At 33.6% G+C, this 21,854-nt stretch overlaps 1 protein-coding gene across 6 annotated transcripts in view; it reads right to left on the bottom strand.

Annotated features, from left to right (window-relative positions):
- Nucleotides 1-684: 684 nt before the first annotated feature.
- The window catches only part of kif19 (kinesin family member 19), an 89,953-nt gene continuing 68,783 nt past the window's right edge, over nt 685-21,854 (bottom strand). The window contains exons 8-21 of one of the 6 annotated variants that reach the window (XR_015504474.1): nt 19,425-19,571; nt 19,206-19,328; nt 18,277-18,433; nt 16,243-16,417; nt 15,846-16,044; nt 13,591-13,861; nt 11,104-11,234; nt 10,414-10,577; nt 9,632-9,725; nt 7,949-8,072; nt 6,121-6,506; nt 4,023-4,188; nt 2,106-3,244; nt 685-1,635 (exon numbers count right to left, since the gene is read on the bottom strand). Coding sequence is in view for 2 of the 6 variants with exons in the window: in XM_087276845.1 (XP_087132971.1) it covers nt 3,111-3,244; nt 4,023-4,188; nt 6,121-6,506; nt 7,949-8,072; nt 9,632-9,725; nt 10,414-10,577; nt 11,104-11,234; nt 13,591-13,861; nt 15,846-16,044; nt 16,243-16,417; nt 18,277-18,433; nt 19,206-19,328; nt 19,425-19,571 (2,271 nt within the window). In the remaining 4 variants the exon portion in view is untranslated. Of the gene's footprint in view, nt 3,245-4,022; nt 4,189-6,120; nt 6,507-7,948; nt 8,073-9,631; nt 9,726-10,413; nt 10,578-11,103; nt 11,235-13,590; nt 13,862-15,845; nt 16,045-16,242; nt 16,418-18,276; nt 18,434-19,205; nt 19,329-19,424; nt 19,572-21,854 lie in introns of all 6 variants that reach the window. The other 5 variants (XR_015504473.1, XR_015504476.1, XR_015504475.1 and 2 more) reach the window with 5 other exon arrangements.

The raw sequence follows: 21,854 nt of genomic DNA, 5'->3' as shown, positions 1-21,854 counted from the left end.
CAAGTATTGTTGCTGACCATGTCCATCCCTTTATGACCACAGTGTACCCATCTTCTGATGGCTACTTCCAGCAGGATAACACACCATGTCATAAAGCGTAAATCATCTCAGGCTAGTTTCTTGAACATGACAATGAGTTCACTGTACTCAAATGGCCTCCACAGTCACCAGAGCTCAATCCAATAGAGCACATTTGGCATGTGGTGGAATAGGAAATTCGCATTATGAATGTGCTGCCGATAAATCTGCAGCAACTACGTGAAGCTATCATGTCAATATGGGCCAAAATCTCCGAGGAATATTTCCAGTATCTTACTGAATCTATGCCACGAAGGATGACGGCAGTTCTGAAGGCAAAAGCGGTTCCAACCCGGTATTACTAAGGTGTACCTAATAAAGTGGCCGTTGAGTAAATATGCTTTTACTGTACATTGTAGGGATTTTTCCAGTGTCGCTTAGTCAGTGGAACGGTGAAACCGGTTTACACTGTTCTATTGACATGTAGTTATGATTTCCACTGAATGCCAAAATAGTAAAATACCGTATACACTGCAGTATGCAGATAGAAAAGGAATGCAGTCAGGTATGTGTTTCAAGTATGTATTACGATACCTGATTTACTTAGAAATACAGTCCATTATATAATCAACACACTGACATGTCCAATGAACAGACTTCCACAAGTTTGTCAATCAAATTTATTTGGTTACAAAACAAGGTATAAAATTAAGAGTAGAAAAAGTGTCTATGCATGTATAATTATGAAAAACAAAACAAAAATACAGTCTTTTCAAAGAAAAGGCAGCCATATATATATATATATTTATAATTTTTTTCTTCCTTTTCTGATTAAAACATTCCACTGAGGATATGGACTAATATGCCCCCTTCTGTCTGGTACTAATAACTAACACAAACCCAAAAGGATTTTTAGAGAAAACAGCTACGCTGAAACCTGCATGACAGTGAAGGCAAATTTACATTGATTATTATCACCAGTAAACACAAAATGACATCAGTAAATGAAACGGTCACAGAAGCCAGACATTTGAATCATAAGCAATGTGACAGTACATTCATTTGTGCAAGGCCTGAGGGAGCAACCCTTTCACAACCACAGAAGCTGTGAAGTATATATTGCTCCCTGGGGAACGTCAGGGGTATATTCGCATAAACAAGCATCACCACATCAGTTCTGCGCATTTAAATATGCTTTTTGGGAACTGCTTAATGAATTTCAGTTGTCACTTTAAGGCCTGATAGAAATATTCAACCATCTGGAAAGGCAACCGAGACAGGTTTCATCCCTTGTTACATTGGCTCGGCTTTAAAAGAGTGTTTTTGCATGCCATTGCGTGAACTTTTCACGGTAAGTCAAGGCCATTGAATTCATGGCAAGCTATTTTTTGCCACTTAAAGAAGCCAATGGACCACAAAAATAAAAGCAGACATATCATGTCCACTGTGTTTAGAGAATAGGTGCATTTTAGCATCAAAAATAGTCTTTGATACATTCAGAAACATTTTATTCATGTTCCTCGGTCGTTCATCTCATGGTACAGTCCTTCTGTTTGGACAAAAAAAGAAGAAACCTTCCACTTGGTCTCTTCATTTTTTTAAAGTGCCCCCATTATGCTGTTTTCTGATATATGTAGTGTGTGATATAGCTTATTACAAAGATAAAACATCAGCAAATTTACAAAGTATACTATAAATTAATGTATTGTCTCCCAGAACACAGATTCTGAACTGCCTGAAAGTTCTAAATGTTGTTTCAGTCTATAACCATGAATAAATCTGCATATTCTAATCAATGCTTTCCATAGCTACCATTAACTGTTTACAAGTGCTAAGGAAACCTCAGCACATAGTAATGGGCGTCTGATTCATAACATACACTGTAAATCGAACAATCAAAATAAACTGGGTTATCTAACCAATCAGAGCAGAGTAGACTCTAAGATGGGCGGGGCTTAGACAGGCTGGATTCTTGAACCGGCCCTTTCAAATACTTAGAAAAGAGATACATCTGTAATCGTTGATGGATGCAAACCTGGGAGACCTCCAAAAAAAAATGAGGAAGAAGCATAATAGGGGCACCTTACTGGGGTATAGTGCTGAAGCTGGGGTTAAGACCTTGGATGTTCTGGCCTTTTGTTCCTGTAGTTGTGACGGACATAGCAGATTCTGAACTGCATGAAAGTTCTGGATGTTATTTCAGTATTAAATTAAATTAAAGCGTTTTTTCATTGCAGATTCCATAGCTACCAATTAACTATTTACAAGTGCTATAGAAACCTTAGCACATAGTAATGGGCGTCTGATTTATGACATACACTCACTCTCTTAGTGGTCGACCAATCAAAATAAACTGGGTTAACCAATCAGAGCAGAGTAGACTCTAAAAGGGGCGGGGATTAGAGAGACTGGATCCTTGAACCGGCCATATCATGCACTCAGAAATTAAATAAATCTGTAATCATTGATGGATGTAAACCTGGGAGACCTCCAAAACAAAATTAGGAAGGAGCATAATAGGGGCACTTTGACAGGGTGTAGTGCTGAAGCTGGGGTTAAGACAGACAGTCTATGCTCAGGCCAGGGATTATGGCCTTCTTCAGTGTTTCCGTGTGTGCTGGCCTCCTATCCCTGTGGTTGTGACGGACATAGCAGATTCTGAACTGCATGAATTTTCTGGCTGTTATTCCAGTATTGAATTCATGCATAAATCTGCATAATTTATTCAATGCTTTCCATAGCTACCATTAACTGTTTACAAGTGCTAAGGAAACCTTAGCACATAGTAATGGGCGTCTGATTTATGACATACTCTCACTCTCTTAGTGGTCGACCAATCAAAATAAGCTGGGTTAACCAATCAGAGCAGAGTTGAGTAGACTCTAAGATGGGCGGGGCTTAGAGAGACTGGATCCTTGAACCAGCCATTTTATATACTTAGAAACTAAATAAATCTGCCTTTGTTGATGGATGTAAACCTGGGAGACCTCCAAAACAAAATTAGGAAGAAGCATAATAGGGGCACTTTGACGGGTATAGTGCTGATGCTGGGGTTAAGACAGATATGCTCAGGCCAGGGATTATGGCCCTCTTCAGTGTTTGCGGGTACGCTGGCCTCCTGTTCCTGTGGTTGTGACGTACAACAGGGGCTGAAGTTGCCTGGTTTGGGGACCACGCTTGATGAGGTGGGACGGCGGGTTGGAGGAAGTGACATCTGCTGTCGATCCTGTGGAGAATGAATGAAGTTAATTGCATATTTTAAAAATAAAAAAATCCCAAATTATGTTTAACACAAGGAATTTTTCACAGTATTTCCAGTAATATATATATTTTTTTATGGAGGACGTTTTATTTATTATTTCGGCTAGAATAAAAGCAGTTTTTATTTTTTTTTAAATCATTTTGAGGTCAATATTATTAGCCCCCTTAAGCAATATTTGTTTTCGATTGACTACAGAACAAACCATCATTATACAAGTGTTTGCCTTATTACAACTAACTTGCCAAGTTAACCTAATTAACCTAGTTAAGCCTTTAAATTGCACTCTAAGCTGAATAATATTGTCTTGAAAAATATCTAGTAAAATATTATGTACTGTCATCACGACAAATATAAAATAAATCAGTTATTAGAAATGAGTTATTAAAACTCTTATGTTTAGAAATCTAAAAATGCTAAAATCTTCTCTCCGTTATGCAGAAATTGGGGAAAAATATACAGAGGGGCTAATAATTCATGAGGGCTAATAATTCTGACTTCAACTGTATGTTTTGCCTGTTCGTTTACATGTCAAGTACATTTTTGGGACTGAAAACACGTCAAATAAAATGCATAAAAACATGTGTTTAGCATGTATAACTAGTGCATAAAATAAAATGTAAACAAAATCCATCAATGAAAATAATTCGGGTGAAATTTCATAATACAGTAGGTTTAATAAAGACATAAAACTTAAAAGTGTTGCATTTGGTCAGGTTGTGAATGAATTTTTCTGCTTTTCTACCTGTTTGGTGGATGTTGTGAGAAGGTCGAGCTTTTGTAAGCTGAGCTTGTGCTCTGTGCTGGGGCCGCAGGAGCGGGGCTGGGGGATGACCATTAATGTGCAGATGGGGATCAGAAGTGCTGTCCAGGGGACGAAATCTCTGGTTGGTGTTCTTCGCCTGAGACAACTGTATGGTGGAGAAAAAATATACTTTTGCTAAAAATACTTTGAGTTAAAGTAAATAAATAAAAATATGTGCAATGGTGATCATATTTCACTCTTCAATCAAAGGCAAGAAAGCTATTTTTATGATCATTTAACGTTTTTGAATTATAACATTTACATGCATTTTTTTCTCTTTTACTGGCATCTCTATAAAGTAAAAATGAAATCACATTTTATTTAAACTTATTATTTTTGTACAAAATTTTCCAAAAGTTTGGTTTGGCCTTGTTTTTTGTTTTTGTTTTTTATTATTACAAATTAATATTGTATTCACAGTGCATTAAACAAATCAAAAGCAACATTAAAACTCTACAGTATCATGTCACATGAAATTATTTTATTTATCATGCGATACAACAGTTTTTTGCCAACATTGCATATTAGAATGATTTCTGAACATCACAATAATTCACAATACTGCTGATTTGCTGTATTTTTAATCAAACAAACTCTTAAAAACCCTTTCTAAATCTTAGAAGAAAAACAAAATTGGAATTGAACACTTTTATTTTACTCTACATTTTACAAAAGTTTATGTTTATGATTTAAAATAATTTGAACACGTTTTAAAGTAAAGCATTTAGACACGTTTTTAAGTAAACCTATTATGCCCCTTTTTACAGAAGTCTCTGATGTCCCTAAATAATGTAAATGAAGTTTCTGACTTTATAATACCAAACAAATACTGTTTTATAACCAAGGAGCGAACTACAGGGGAGCTCGGCTCCCCTAAGGAAGGCGTAAGCTCCCCTGAAAACATGATTTGTGAAATTTTGCAGGGTCTGAAAAAATATTGACAAGTGTGTTACTTTGATGTGTGGTTTCAGTATTGTGCACTTGACTAAATGGAACCCCCTTCAACCCCTTTCATTTTCGAATTCATGATAATGTTTTACTGGAGTGATCCTGTGTGTTTTATAGCCTACATTGTTGTGGCAAGGGACTCTCAAGATCAAATCGACATCCCCTCCCCGTTCCCCCAAAGGCCACGGTATAGTTCGAACACTGTTTAGAACTCTTTGAAACTCCCCTTTTATACTCTGATACCAATTGTGCTGTTTTGGTGAATGACGCTCTAAATTCAAATGAGATTGTGCTCTTTTCAAAAGAGCACTGTTCATAAACATTTTACTACTAAAATTCCATGACTTTTCCAAGACTTTAAAGTCAATTTTACTGACCCAATGTTTCATATGATGTCTACATATACATGGTAAATAAGAAAAACAATGCATATTCAAATTTTTTAACATGCAATGATCATTCATTTATTTAGTAATTTAGTCATTCAATCTTTAGACGTAGTCCCTTATTTATCAGGGTTCCACAGTGGAATGAACCACTAGCTGCTTAGTTTAAATGTATATTAATGTAAAGTTGATTTTGATAATGCTTACACGACACTAATAATGTGAGACCATGGGATTGGCCAAGAACAGAGAAGACAACTAACCTATATTCAAATTAACAGATAGTTGTTAAACGAATTTCCACGACTTTTTCAAATCTTTGTGAGTTTTACTGTTTTCCAGGCCTGGAAACTGTCATGTCAAAATTCCATGACCTTTCCAGGTTTTCCATGACCGTATGAACCCTAAAAGAGAGTGAAGCTACAAATGCCTATGTGTCAGCATAGTGGCAGAGTCAAAACAAGACTAACGTTCTATTCTAATGAGGAAGAGATCATCATTATGTTCACACACTGCTGTCACACAACTGTGTTTAAACCTCTTAGATAAGAAATTTTAGATAATAGGTCTCCTTTAATGTCACTAAACAATTTCTTAACTTCTTCTTTTATTTACTTTAAGATGAAACAAGCCGCTGCCAGATTTTTCACTCATCAATTAACACAAATATCTAAATGATCGATCATCTTTATCTGAAAACTCACTGCTTGTCCTGTAACTTCGAATGATCGAGACCTCCTCTTGCGTCTGCGACCCTCAAAGTCCTGCTCCCTCGGGCCGGCGTTCCTGACAGCCTGTCGGTTTCGTGGGCGTGTCCATGTACCATTGGGTGCGGGACCGTCACCTGTGCTGCTGGACAGGTTGTCATCTGAGGTGGCATGGCGTAGCTCTGGGCTGGGTTGTCTCCCACGCCGCAGCACCGGGCCTTTAGGGGGCGCCTCACTCAGAGACAGGTTACTCTTGTGCTTCTTGGGGTCCAAGGGTGATGGTGGCGGAGGCAACCGGAGAGCGTCTATTTCTAGAACTTTAGAGCGGCGGCGAGCAGCCTTTACTGCAATGTTCTGCACTCCTCTTAAAATCTGCTGTCGCTCTGGAAGGAAGCAGGGTTCGAGATTTTAAAAGCGTGACTAAACAAATGAACTAATGTTGGGAAAAGATTAGAAAGAAATAAAAGTTTGTTTTGACATAGTTTATTGTGTATGTGCAATAAACACACATATACATAGAAACAAAACTATACAATGCAAATTTGTTACATAGATATTCATTCATTCATTCATTTTCATTTCGACTTAGTCCCTTTATTATTCCAGGGTCGCCACAGCGGAATGAACCGCCAACTTATACGGCACGTTATTAAGCAGCGGATGCCCTTCCAGCCGCAACCCATCTCTGGGAAACATCCAAACACACTCATTCACACTCATACACAACAGACAATTTAGCCTACCCAATTCACCTGTAATGCATGTCTTTTGACTGTGGGGGAAATCAGAGCAGCCGGATGAAGCCCACGCGAATGCAGGGAGAATATGCATGGGTTTCCTCTGGGTGCTCCGGTTTTTCTGACAGTCCAAAGACAAGCGGTACAGGTGAATTGGGTAGACTAAATTGTCCGTTTTGTATCAATGTGAATGACTGTGTGTGGATGTTTCCCTGAGATAGGTTGCGGCTTGAAGGGCATCCGGTGCGTAAAAACGTGCTGGATAAGTTGGGGGTTCATTCCGCTGTGGCGACCACAGATTAATAAAGGAACTGAGCCGAAAGAAAAAAAATGAATGAATGAATGAATATGACTCTCTGATTGGTGGTATTTTAGATGCAGCATCATGGGTAATGCAGTTCTTTAGCAAAAATGTCCACCAATATTAAATTCTTTCTCAACTCTATATAGCGTGCAACAAGAATAGGTGGAGCTAAATATATTTTGGCTTTGTTTGACAAATTTGAAAATTTCCTGTAAAGCATCATGGGTAATGTTGTTCTTTTGCAAAAGGACCATTAATATTAAATTCTTCTCAACGTTATATAGTGTGACAATAATAGGCGGAGCTAAATATTTATTTTGACTATATTTGACTCTCTGATTGGATCATTGTCTGTACAGCATCATGGGTAATTCAGCAAGTTATTCAGCAAGAAGTCTTATATTACACACACCTGTTCTAAATATAAGTTAAGTTAATGTGAACAGATCAACAAAAGCATATACAATCAATCAATCAAAAACCTTTGAGTGAACAAAAGGTTTGTCTTTAAATGTTTAAAATTTGTTTTTTAAAAACCCTCATGTATACCAATGGACAAAATCTTTTTATTTTGGTAACGTCAACTACTGCACTCTATAGAGTTCATCTGTGAATAACCTACTCTTAAATGTCAACTTCTCAAGAAAAGAAGATTAAGTTATCTTAAAAAAAAATTAAGCTCCCAATTTAGAACAGAGTTTTTGCAAAACACAACAGCATAAGGCCTTGATTGACAGATGAGAATGAAGTCCTCCAGAGAGCCGTGTGTGTGTGGAGCTCTTACCTTTAGGTGTGAGCGGGGCGTCAGTGCCGTTCTCACTGCTCTCAGGTGAGGAGTCCAGATGGCTGCTCATACTGTGACTGAGATGACTGCATCTCAGAGCCTCATCCAGGACAGATGGCAACAGCTGCAGAGTTACAGCAGCACAGTGTCAGACCCGCTTATTTATTCAGTATGCTCAGTTAAAAAACACTGCAGTACTGAGAAACCTATTCAGATGGAGACCAAACAGAATGTTCACACTTTTCCGGAATATTTTGACTAGGATTTATTCTGTGTGAAAATTACCATTGTAAATTAAGGTTTGGGGTGGATGTTTTGAAAGATGTTTTCTTATTATTTGCCTAGGTTGCATTTATTATATCAAAAACTCTGCAAAAACAACAATATTATGGAATATTACTTACAGTGTAAAATAACTGTTTTGTATTTTTAACATCTTTTGAAAAGTAATTTACTTATGTGATCACAAAAAGTTGGTATTAATTATTTTATATAACATAAAAATGATCAACGTTGAAAACAGTTGTGCTGTTTTATATTAGTTTTATCAATAAACGTTTTTAAAGAACAAGATTTATACAACTTTGAGTTAATAATGGCTGTTCCGTCATATTTGATCAACTGTTTAATTCATAAAGACAATAATAAGTTACTGAACAAAAACTAATAAGCAATTGCTTTTAGTTTAATGCATCGTTGCTAAGTAAAAATATCACATTTAAAAAAAAAGAATGAATGAACGAAAAATAAATGAACAATTAAATAAATAAGTAAAAAAATAAAATAAAATAAATTAATAAATGGATAAATGGATGGATGGATAAATAAATAACAAATAAATATAAATCAGATAAATAAATAAATAAATGGATGGATTGCTGGATAAATAAAAAAAATAAAAATAAAAATAGAATAAATAAACAAATGGATGGATGGATGGATGGATAGATAAATACTTTAAATGGATAAATGGATGGATAGATGGATAAATAAATAACAAATAAATACAAATAAAATTAATAAATAAAAAAAATAAACAAATAAATGGATGGATAAATACTTAAAATAAATTGAGGGATGGATGGATGAATAAATAACAAATAAAGAAATAAATAAATCAATACATAAATAAATGAATGAATAAATAAATACCTAAACAAACAAATAAATAAATTGATAAATAGATGGATGGATGGATAAATAAATAAATAAAATAAATAAATAAATAAATAAATAAATAAATAAAAATAAATAAATGGATGAATAAATACCTAAAATAAATAAATAAATAAATAAATGGATAAATAGATAGATGGATAAATAAATAACAACAAAAATACAATAAAATAAATATACAAACAAACAAACAAAAAGTAAAATCCAAGAATCACCTTGTATAATATTTTATTGAGAGCGATTTGAAGGTTATGTATATTATTTATGTTTTAATTTTTTGGAGAATGAAAAGTTTAAAATGAAATTTGAATCTGAAAAATTTAAATGTATTAACTGTCATTTTTGAAGAGCTAAATAAAATAAATAAAAAATAAATAAATAAAAAATAATAATAATAAATAAATAAATAAATAAATAAATAAATAAATAAATAAATAAATAATAAATATATATCTTACTGACTCACTGAAGTTTTAGCATGGTAATCTGTAAGTTTGAGTATCTCACCTCTCTGTTGCCCTGGCCGTTGATGTGAATGGGTGGAGGAGTCATCACTACAGTGTTCTTCATCTGTTTGTGACTGCTCTTAAACACTCGTTCTCTGTGTGCAGTTGTGAAAGCAAATCGAATCAAGTTCACATTGACAAAAATTAAAATATTTCTGACCATTACATGTTTCCATACAGGAAAATCTACCTCACATAGAAATCTGATATATGGCAATATACTGTATGCAAATGACATATGTGACATGGAAGTTCATGTTTGGATATATAAAAATGTGTCATAAATGCAATATATATTTCACAATATTGCAAAAATGCAGACTTTTTTCAATTATATTACAAATATGTACATATTAACTTTTATTTATATGTTCATATTTAGCCAAATTTTCTTCCGGCTGCTTTGGCTTCCCCCACAGTAAAAATACATGAGCTAAAGGTGAATTAAATAAACTAAACTGGCTGTAGTGTATGTGTGTGAATACGAGAGTGTATGGGTGTTTCCCAGTGCTGGGTTGCAGCTGAAAGGGCATCCGCTGTGTAAACATATGCTGATAAGTTAGCAGTTCATTCCGCTGTGGCGACCCCGAATAAGCCGAAGGAAAATGAATGAAAGAATATATGTTGCATATATGACATGTTGTACTGTATATGTAAAATCTAAATATATACTTGTATGTCATATATGTAATTTGCATATATTTCTTGGTATCAGATTTCTAGTTGGGGACATGTCAGTACAAAATGACAAACGTAAATATAAAAATGTTTAGCTGTTGTTACCCATCAGGCTCTGGGAGGATGGGAGGCAGCGTGTGTCTCCTCAGTTTGGTCCGGCCTTGTCTGTTGTCTGAGGCCAGTGTGCGAACACTCTCCTGGTCTGAATCCAGCTCCTGCAAGGGGTCTCGACCTCTGCTGGGGAGGGTGATTTTGGGCAGAGAACCCTCCTAGAGAGAAATACATGTCAAAAAATTGATGAATATATGTTTATACTGTATATGATAGCTTCATGTACGGTAGTAGCTTTTACAGTCAATATACAGTCAAAATTATGTATTTATTTATTTTAAACATTTCTTAAATGATGTTAATCAGAGCAATTCATTTTTCACAGTATTTCCTATAATGGTTTTTCTTCCAGGAGAAAGTTTTATTTGTTTTATTTCAGCTAGAATAAAAGCATGTTTTTTTTCTTAAGGTCAATATTATTAGCCCCCTTAATCAATTATTGTTATTTTTTTCAGATCTTCTATAGAACAAACCATCGTTATTCAACTGCCTAATTACCCTCTTTTGCCTATTTAACCTAAATGTCACTTTAAACTGAATACTAGTATCTTGAAAAGTATCTGACTTCAACAGTCATACATTGATGTTTTTCCAAAGCACAATTTGGTTTAACATTAAGTAAAACAGACAATTGTGTTGTCATGTTGCCTTTCGATGTGTTTATCATCATTATGTTGTACTTACATGACGTACCTTGAGGGTACGGATGGTAAACTTATCAAGAGCCACAACTCTGTCCAAGTTCTTCTCATCCATTTCCTTCATGTACATCTCATAGAGCTCTTGAAGATGAGGAGGAACCAGGAGACTGTGATCTGAAGAGAGAAAAAAAGAAGAAGCATGGTTTAGGAGGGTTTCTGTACAGTGGGAAGAAAACTATTTTCTGATTAAACAGTGTTTTGCAGAACAAATTGTAGCTCTGTCTTTGAATGCATAAAAAATGAACCTCAACCAATGCTGAAAATGATGTCAGATGCCCTTTTACTTGCACATAACATAACATTAAAGGCTTCAACAACTAATAAAAAGAGTCCAACCTAGCAAATTAAATTGGACTTGTACAGTAATCAAAACTTAATTTTTTTTTGTAGAAACACAGTAAAAAATTCCAATCTTAAACATATTTAATATAACAGCTAACAATAACTGAATTGACAGTTAACATTTAAACACATAAATGATACAAAAAATAATACTTATAAAATAAATTATATAAATATTAAATATAAATAACAATATAGTACACATTAGGGGTTTAGGTATTTTGAGTTAATATATAAACTAAAGGAGAAAAAACTTTTTTTCTCATTATAATTTCTCTTATTACATTCTCTCAATCCGTGCAACAAAGTGTACATATAGATGAATAACCTGTTTGTAAACATTTAAGATGTGCACGCAACGAGATGGCAGAAAAAAACCAGGAGCGCTAGCATTTACAGCGAAGGAATGACATCCGATGCTGTACAGAGTTTGTTGTTGTCTTAAAGATAAGTTATATTGATTACATATTATATATATTATTTACATAATGCTTTCAGCATATTATAACAGCTTGTCACCCAGTGATAAGCACAGTGATTCGGCAAAATTTTGACAGGTCGATGAATGCACCCTATGAAAGCACCCTCCCAATGGAGATTGGATAAAACCAAAAGGCTAAGCATCCAGCCCGTTATATACAACTCATATATACATCTCATTGAAACTCAAAGTGATTTTATAAGAGAGAAGTTAAAGGCCTACAAGTCATTGGATGCCAACAATGTTGTTCTGTGTGTTCATGTGCCAGAAATATTGTTCCATGATTACCAGACTCAAAACTGCAGTGCTAAAAACCGAGGTTCCGCCAAGCCAAAGACAAGGAAAGGAGACGGAACTGTATAAGGCCTGGGTAATCGTCAACAAGCAAAACAACTGCATTCTGACAGTGAATTACACCTGTACAGCAGGGTATGTGAACTTACATTTTTACATTTCATTCTAAGCATTCAGTGTCCACAGTTGAATTAACTACATGAAATCAATGCTGCAATCAAAAACAAGAAATGTGTATGATTAAGCATAGCGTGAACTTCCCTCATATGAAATGAGAACTGCAGAGTCGAGCATTTTTAATTAGGTCCTCACTCCATTCAGCTCATATGATGGCTGTTAGCCAAAGACCTCTGCAGTTGACATTAAAAGCAGTGTGGTGTACGGTAAAATTTTAATTTTCTGTTTTTGGACTCGCGAATTTGGTATCCCACAGCACAACACGACATGTTTGCTATTGCAACAAGTCTTTTTTTTTTTTGCAACTGGTATACGTGGTTGAACCCGTGTGACGCCATGTGTGATGTAGGTTGGTAATTCTTCTATACAGATCAAAGCGTCCTGGGATTCTAAATATCTCACGTTCATAGCTTGCAAGGCAGTTCTAGCGATTCATCAGCACTCAAATATTAAGAAAGCTAGTATTTAGAATTACCTGATGAATGAATGAGAGAATTTGAAATAATAATTATTATTTAATTTAAAGTTGCAACCATAATACATATTTAATTCTATAATGTATTAATTACAATAACACCTAGTACAGTTTCAAGAATTCATTTTCCTTTGGCTTAGTCCATTTATTTATCAGGGTCGCCACAGCTAAATCCAACATAAGTTTTACAAAGCAGATGCCCTTTCAGCTGCAACCCAGTACTGGGAGACACCCATACACTCTCACACACATACACTAGTACGGACAATTTAGCTTATTCAATTCGCCTATATTACATCTCTTTGGACTGTGGGGGAAACCAGAGCACCTAGAAGAAACCCATGCGAAAACGGGGAGAACATGAAAACTCCATACAGAAATGCCGACTGGCCCAGCTGAGACTCCAACCAGTGACCTTCTTGCTGTGAGGCGACAGTGCTAACAACTGAGCCATCGTGGTGCCTAAATTTTAAATAATTAAAATATAAAAATAATAATATTATGAACAGAAAACTTTTTTGTTTCTGCTTGGTTCAAAACCCGCTCCATTGCATCATCTGGTGCACTTTCTCTAGCTGATATTTCTGTGTGTGTGTGTGTGTGTGTGTGTGTGTGTGTGTGTGTGTGTGTGTGTGTGTGTGTGTGTGTGTGTGTGTGTGTGTGAGTAGGGTTTTCTGTTTTTATTCTTGCGAATGACTCACCATCGATAAACTGCCTCTGCTGCTGGATGATCTCATGGCAGAGGTGCCGGTGCTGCTCGAACCGCTGCACCACCACGTTCTTCTGCCGGATCACGTTGTCTTTGAGCAGTGCGCTGGACTGCATTTCTGCATTCTCGATCTCCAGCTCATGAACTTTACACAGCAGACAGAGCACTTCTCTCTGCTCCTCTGAGCTCACGCGGCGAGGCAGAAGCTCTTCCAGACGTCGTGCTTTTTCTCTCAGCTCTGCCAGACGCTGCTCCAGTCCAGCCTGAAGAGAACAGAGGAGACGATGAGTTCATTACTGTGAGCCAGGACTTTATTAACACCGCCAGTCACATTTAATTTATCCCCACTAAGGAGAAGCTTCAGTCCACAGAGAAGGAAGGTAAACTAAAACTTAAATAATAGAACATACACAGAAAAGTGTGCGTGGGGTGTGTATGTGTTACATAATATATACATATATACATTTATATATATATATATATATATATATATATATATATATATATATATATATATATATATATATATATATATATATATATATATATATCAGTTCTGTCTGGATCTCAAATCTGATTGGCTGATAGCCATGATATATTTAAGTAATATCAGCATCTGTACAGCCTGTTTACCCTTTGTGTATTACTCTGCCTACATACAGCCAGCTACAAGCAGACACTACAGTTTGACAAATATTACTGCGGTTAGACAACAAAATACATTTTTGAGGCTTTTTTTAGTCATGAATGTAGTTGTCTAGATTGCAACTCTGCAGTTTATTTGCAAGAATAGAGCCTATTTTAAGATATTTGCAATTTCTGAGAAACAGGTTTTCGGCGACTGTTAACGTTTTCTATCCACAAGATGGCGACAGAACCACATAATAAGTCCTTACACTTAGAAGATATAACTGTCTGATTTCTAACTATAGCAAATCAAATCATTATTAAACTGGTAAGCAATACCTGCCAACACTTCCATTTTCCATGGGACTATCTCGAATTTTAGACCAGTCTCCTGTAAACATCCTGTTTTTAATTTGTTCTAAAAAAAACTCCCGTAATTTCACCCCCCTACCCCTATGGTACAGCCTGTATACTAAACACCCCCGTGTTGCCAACTTTTGTACCGTACCCGTTTTTTTTTTTTATTGTTTTTTTTTTACCAGAAATGACAAAAGAAATATTCCTCAGCTTTTATTTACATTTCAACAAAAAAAGTCAAAATATGCCAGGGGTATGAATACTTTTGATGAATACTTTTGTCATTATAAACAAATATTTCTCAGGTTTGATTTACATTTGAACAAAAAGTTTGTCAAAATATGAAAGGGTAATTAATATTTTTGGGATTGATTCAGTGATTCATTCATTCATTCATTCATTCATTCATTCATTCATTCATTCATATGTTTGAATAGAGTGTAATTTTTAAACATTTTAAATGCTGTCATTAAGAGCTTATTTGAATAAAATATTAACAAATATGAAAACAAATAATGATAACACATAATAATAATAAAATAAATATTATAAACAAATATTCCTCGACTTTTATTTGTATTGGAACACAAACTTTAAGTTAGAATTTGCCAGAAGTATTAATACTTTAGGGATTCATTTATTTATTTATTTATTTATTTATTTATTTATTTATTTATTTATTTATTGTATGTTTTATTTATTTATTTATTTATTTATTTATTTATTTATTTATGCATTTATTTGTTTATATTTGCGTAGAGTATAATTTTATACAATTTATTATTAATTGCATAAAACAATAATTTGTCAAAATAACAAAAAGAAATAATAATTTTAGAAACCACAATACCCATACATTTTTTGGAATCATAAGATTTCTGAAAAAATAAATAAATAAATTGTGGAGCAGTCCTGAATTTCAACCATAACTAATAAAATCATTGTTCTGGGGGGGAAAAAATGTTTTCTGCAAAAAAATAAATACTGAAAAAATTCAAGAGGAAATATATGTGATATATGACAATATATGTAATATATTTTTCTTCATTTTCCCATAACTGTGTTTATGTAGATTATAATAATAAAATAAAATAAAAACACTTAAATAAAAAAATAAAATAATGTACAGACGTAAAAAACACAAATCAACTAAAATGAAAACAAAATATAAAACCCAAAAGTGCTTATGCTCAGTGTTTCTCAGGCATGAGTCTAAGTTTTTAAGGTGTTGTTTCGCCCTCTAGTGGCAGACAACAACATTACCTTCTGTTTTTGTATTTTCTTCTGCTCGGCCATGAGTGTGACGAGATTCTCTCTGGCAATGGCCACTTCTTGTGTCTCAGTACTGTCAGGCAACGATTCTGGAGAGTCAGAGTCTTTCTCGCTTTCATCCTTATTAAAACTCTCCTTCCTCCTCTCTCCTTGCCATTTCTTCCTTCTCCTGAAGCGTTCCTGCTCCCAGCTAAACACAAACAGAGAATATTACCATTACAAAAAAACAAACCAACCAATTATCTACAACAAAAACACAACAATAAGATAAATAAATCATAAAAAATAAATGCTAAAACAATTGAAGTGTACAAAACGTCAGTGTTTAAATACTTTCTGATCATCTGTAATGCTTCAGTGTTAATTAAGTGTGTGTGTTTGTTCTCACTCTGCGATTGTCAGCAGGTGTTTGGATGTGTCGATCTGGATCTCCATGTTGCTGTTGTCCAGCTCCATAAGACGCTTCCTGATGTCCATCTGCTGTCTGAAGGCATCGATCAGCTGTTCCCGCAGTTGGTCCATCTCAGCCCGGCTTTGCTGAGAGGAGTGAGCCTGTACCTCCGCTACAGCCAACAGAGGAAAACACATCTGATTGAGACTACTCATTAAGACATTAAACACAAAAAGAAATCCATAAACTAGCATCTACACAAACAGAAAGTCCTGTAAAAAATAATGTAATAGGATAAAACTGAATAGATTTAGATTTCTTATTAAAAAACAATCTACTTAAGCAGAAAAGTGATTTATTAGCAGATAATAAAATATAACAGAAAGAAGAGGGTTAAATAAAGTAAGAATGGAAATATAGGCAGCACGGTGGCTCAGTGATTAGCACTGTCGCCTCACAGCAAGAAGGTTGCTGGTTAGAGGCTGGGCCAGTTGGAATTTCTGTCTGGAGTTTGCATGTTCTTCCTGTGCTGGCGTGGGTAACCTCTCATAAATAGAGACTAAGCTGAATGAGTGAAGAACGTAATCTATTAGAAAATTTAATAAATTATTTTATTACAATATAATAAATCAGAATACAATCCCTCTTGACATTTAACAAACTGGAAAAAAATCTATTCTTGACCGAAAAAAGCTTATCAGACAGAAAATAATCTAATCAAACTGAAAATAGTTCATTAGAAGTTAATACAATAGAATGGAATGAAAAGGGTCAATTAAAATACGAACAGAATCTATTATTAAGCAAAAATATATTTAATCTAATAGAATAAATCACAATACAATCAATCAGGACATATAATAAACTGTAAAACAATATATTCTAGAACTAATAAGCTTATTAAACAGAAAAAAATCGAATCAAAGTAGATTACTGTAGAATCAATGAGAAAATTAAATCGAACAGATAATGTTATAAAACAGAAAATTGTATCATAAAAAACATAAATTGTATAAAAGTTTAATCAAAAGCATATTAAAAATTCTAATAAAAATAGAGCAGAATAAAATAAGGAAATACAAAGTAATTAGGAAAATAAAGTAATATTCATGTAAATAGTATGTTTCCTTGTAAAATCAGGTTGGAAATATCCCAGAAGTGAATACAGTTCTCAAAAAGAGCAGAATCAAACAGAAAAATATCTAGAATAGAATAGAATAGAATACATTATTAATAAATAAGCTTATAAATAAACTAATCAGAGAGAAATGTATTAAAACTATTCTCAAAAGAGCAGAATCAAACTTAAAATCAGCTACTAGAGTAAAATAAAATAACAAAATAATCAAATTAAAAAGAAATATACCATTAGAGGAGAAAACTATTGCCAAAAACAGCTGAATCAAACAAGAAATATATTCACAATAGAACAAAATAAAAAAAATATCAAATTTAATAGAAAACTTTCATTACAAGTTAATATAATTCTTAAAAAGAGAACAATCAAACTAAAAATAATCTATAAGAATAGAATAAGTAGAATAGAGTAGAACAAATTAGAAAATAAACTAATCAAACAGAAATGTACCAACAGAAGAGAAAGCTATTCTAAAAAGAACAGAATCAAACCCAAAATCATCCGCTAGAGTACAATAAATAACAAAATAATCAAGTCAAAAAGAAGTATACCATTAGAGGGGAAAACTATTCCAAAAAACAGCAGAATCAAACAAGAAATATATTCAAAAAAGAATAGAATAGAATTGAATAGAATAGAAAAGAAAAGAATAAACTAGAATCAAATAAGAAAATGATCTAATGTAATAGAAAAAAATCACTACAATTTAATATAATTCTCAAAAAGAGAACAATCCAACTAATATCATCTATTAGAATAGAATAGAATAGAATAGAATAGAATAGAATAGAATAGAATAGAATAGAATAGAATAGAATAGAATAGAATAGAATAGAATAGAATAGAATAGAATTCTGTGGTAAACATAATTTGGGTTACAGACAGTATGTTACCTTGCACATGGCGGATGTCTGTTCTGTCTGGGTTGATTTGTCTGCTGGCCTGGTCTGCAATCTTCTTCTTCAGTCTCTGAATCTCACTGCGCAGGTCAGAGATGATGCTGGTGTACTGGGCGATGTGATAGGACACATTTAACAGGTTTCTCTTCACCTGCAAACATACAAGAGTAACAAGTGCAAAATATAACAGCTCTGTTACATATTGTATACATAAAATTGTACATATTCACATTCACAAGTTTATGGTAACTACACATAAAATAATACCAATAATAATAAAAGACATTTGTGCTGCTTAATATCCGTATGGAAATTGTGATTATTTTTCTTTTGTGAATTATTTCATTTAAAAAACAACAAAAATGTTTCTTTGAAATAAAAATGTCAGTCACAGTAACTTCCAATGAATTTCCTAGATCCTTGCTAAATAAAACTATTGTTAACACTTTAAAATAATGGTCCATTAGTTGTATTTACTAACATGAACAAACAATTAGTAATACGTGTATTATGGTATTCATTCCTCTTTGTTAACATTAGTTAATGTTATTTAAATTAAACAGCATTAGTTTGTTAACTCATGGTGCATTAACTAATGTTAACAAGCGCAACTTTAGATTTTAACAATGCATTAGTTAATGTTAATCTATGATTAATAAAAGCCAAGATTATTCATACTTGGTTAATAATAGTAAATACATTAACCAGCATTAATCAATGGACCATTATTCTAAAGTGTTACCAAACTATTTTATTATTTACAAAAACATAAATAAATAAAACCCAAAAAAAGCTGACCCAAAATTTTGATCAGTAGTTTGATTAATTTTATTTTATCATACTATTTTATTTAATCATGTGTTCAATGAACTAACTAACTAACTAACTAACTAACTAACTAACTAACTAACTAACTAACTAACCCGTGTGCGGATGCTTTTGGCACGGTCGGCATAGGTCAGGGTGTTTCGTGAATCCTCAAAGGCCAGAGACGCAGGGCTGATGTGTGCAATCATCACCGTCCGACTGTTTCCTCCTAGAGAGTCCTGAAGACATGATAAGATACTCCAATAAGAAAACTGCAATCAATGATTAGTGTACCTCACGTTTATCTGGGTTGATGAAGATTCTTATCGTTGTACCTTGAGCAATCGCGTCAGCTTGCTGTCTCTGTAGTTTACATACTTGTTGCCATTCTTTTCGCTCAAAGCGTTGATACAGTTCCCCAGGGCGAGCAGAGAACGGTTGATATGAGCGCCCTCTTTTAACCTCTGACCCCTGTTCTGTGTCTGAAAGTAAAAACAGTGGTTATATTATTAGGGGTAATATACTGTAAGGGGCACTGCTTCATGAGGCTTTGAAACTTTTATGAATCGTTTGTTTTGAATCAGTGGTTCAGAGCAGGTATTAATGTTCGCATGTACACAGGGTTTGTTACTTGTGTGTATCATTACTGTTTCAAAATGTTTAGAAAAGTTATCTAAATATATATTTAACAATATATATTTTTTCTTTTTTTAAATATTTCGCAAATGATGTTTAACAGGGCAAGGAAATTTTCACAGTATGTCTGATAATATTTTTTCTTCTGGAGAAAATCTTATTTGTTTATTTCGGCTAGAATAAAAGCAATTTTTAATAAAAAAATAATAAGGTCAATATTATTAGCACCTTTAGGCTCTATTATTTTTCGATAGTCTACAAAACAAACTATCATTATACAATAACTTGCCTAATTACCCTAACCTGCTTAGTTAAGCTAATTAACGGAGTTAAGCCTTTAAATGCTACTTTAAGCTGTACAGAAGTGTCTAGAAAAATATCTAGTCAAATATTATTAACTGTCATCATGGCAAAGATAAAAGAAATCAGTTATTAGAAATGCGTTATTAAAAATATTATGATTGGAAATGTGTTGAAAAAAATCTTCTCTCATTTAAACAGAAATTAGGGGGAAAAAAACGGGGGGCTAATAATTATGACTTCAACTGTATATAATACAGATACGTTCTACAATACACAGACATATATCATGACAAAAAAAACTTTTATTTTTTTCCATGCGATTAATCTTTGCCAAGCACATTTTTTTTTCTGTTAACTACTGATGATATTTCATCTAAACTGTAACTAAACATTTTTTTGTCATTTAGAGGTTAAAATGACAATGTCAAAATTACAAAAAAGATGTCATGTTTTATATTGTTTTTTTTTTATTTTATTTTTTTTACTTTTATAAAACACAATAGCAATGCTTTACCTTCAGAAAAGTTAATAAATAAAAATTGAGTGGAATAACACTGATTTTTAATCACAAGTATAAAAACATATATTTTGACCAATTCTCATTTTGATCACAAAAACAACTGGAAAAAATGTTGTTTTTATATTTGAAATTTGGACAAAAAGTTTTCAGACCTTTACAGAACTAAACAAATATTAGCATTTTTCTCTAACACATTCCTTGTAAAATCATACATCCAGATGGTCTCTAATGTTTTAATATTTAATCTGATGATGAATGACTAAAAACCTAATAAAGATCATACACTAGACAGTGCATAATGCTTATTACGTAATGTAGGCCACCACTTCAGTATATACAGTTGAAGTCACAATTATGAGCTCTCCCGTGAATTTTTATATCTTTTTAAACATTTCCCAAACGATGATTAACACAGCAAGGAATTTTTCACAGTATTTCCTATAATATATATTTTTTCTTCTAAAGAAAGTCTTATTTGTTTTATTTTGGCCAAAATAAAAGCAGTTTTTGATTTTATACACACACACACACACACACACACACACACACACACACACACACACACACACACACACACACACACACACACACACACCTAGTCAAGCCTTTAAATGTCCCTTTAAGCTAAATACTAATATCTTGAAAGTAAAGTATGATTTACTGTCATCATGACAAAAATGAAAAAATTCAGTTATTAGAAAAGAGTTATTAAAACTATGTGTTAGAAATGTGTTGAAATAAAATATATTTTCGTTAAACAGAAATTGGGGAAAAATAAACAGGGGGCAGTAATTCAGGAGGGCTAATAATTATGACTTCACTGTATATGCAAGTTGGATAGTATGTAAGAGTTTCCAGCAGGGGGCGCACTATAACGTCTCATTTTCTGAATAGTTGTGCAACAGGCTTGTCTTCCTCGTCAGTATATAACAAACAGCCACTCATGTTTCTGAGCAACAATACCCCCATAACCAGAAACAAAGTGATCTCCTTTAGTGCCAGTCACATGCATGCTTAAACCCATCGGGTGCCCTTCACATTATTAACCGTTTCCAAAGCAAATACATGGCATGTACTAAATGTGTTCACTGGTGTATCATAGTCTCATGCAGTGACTGGAAATTACATTTTACAGCATGATTCTCTTGTCTTTCATCAAAAACACTTAAATGGAGATGTCTCATGCACTGAATAAATCAATACATATTTACATTTAAGCTTCATTTCCCTTCAGCTAAATCACTCTTGGAATTGTTCCCACGTCACTGGCTGATTTATGATTCTGAATATATTTGGCGCTGACTGT

Source organism: Danio rerio, chromosome 12, assembly GCF_052040795.2.
Source record: "Danio rerio strain M-AB ecotype USA chromosome 12, GRCz13ab, whole genome shotgun sequence".
NCBI lineage: Eukaryota > Metazoa > Chordata > Actinopteri > Cypriniformes > Danionidae > Danio > Danio rerio.
This window is presented reverse-complemented; position numbering and strand designations above follow the sequence as displayed.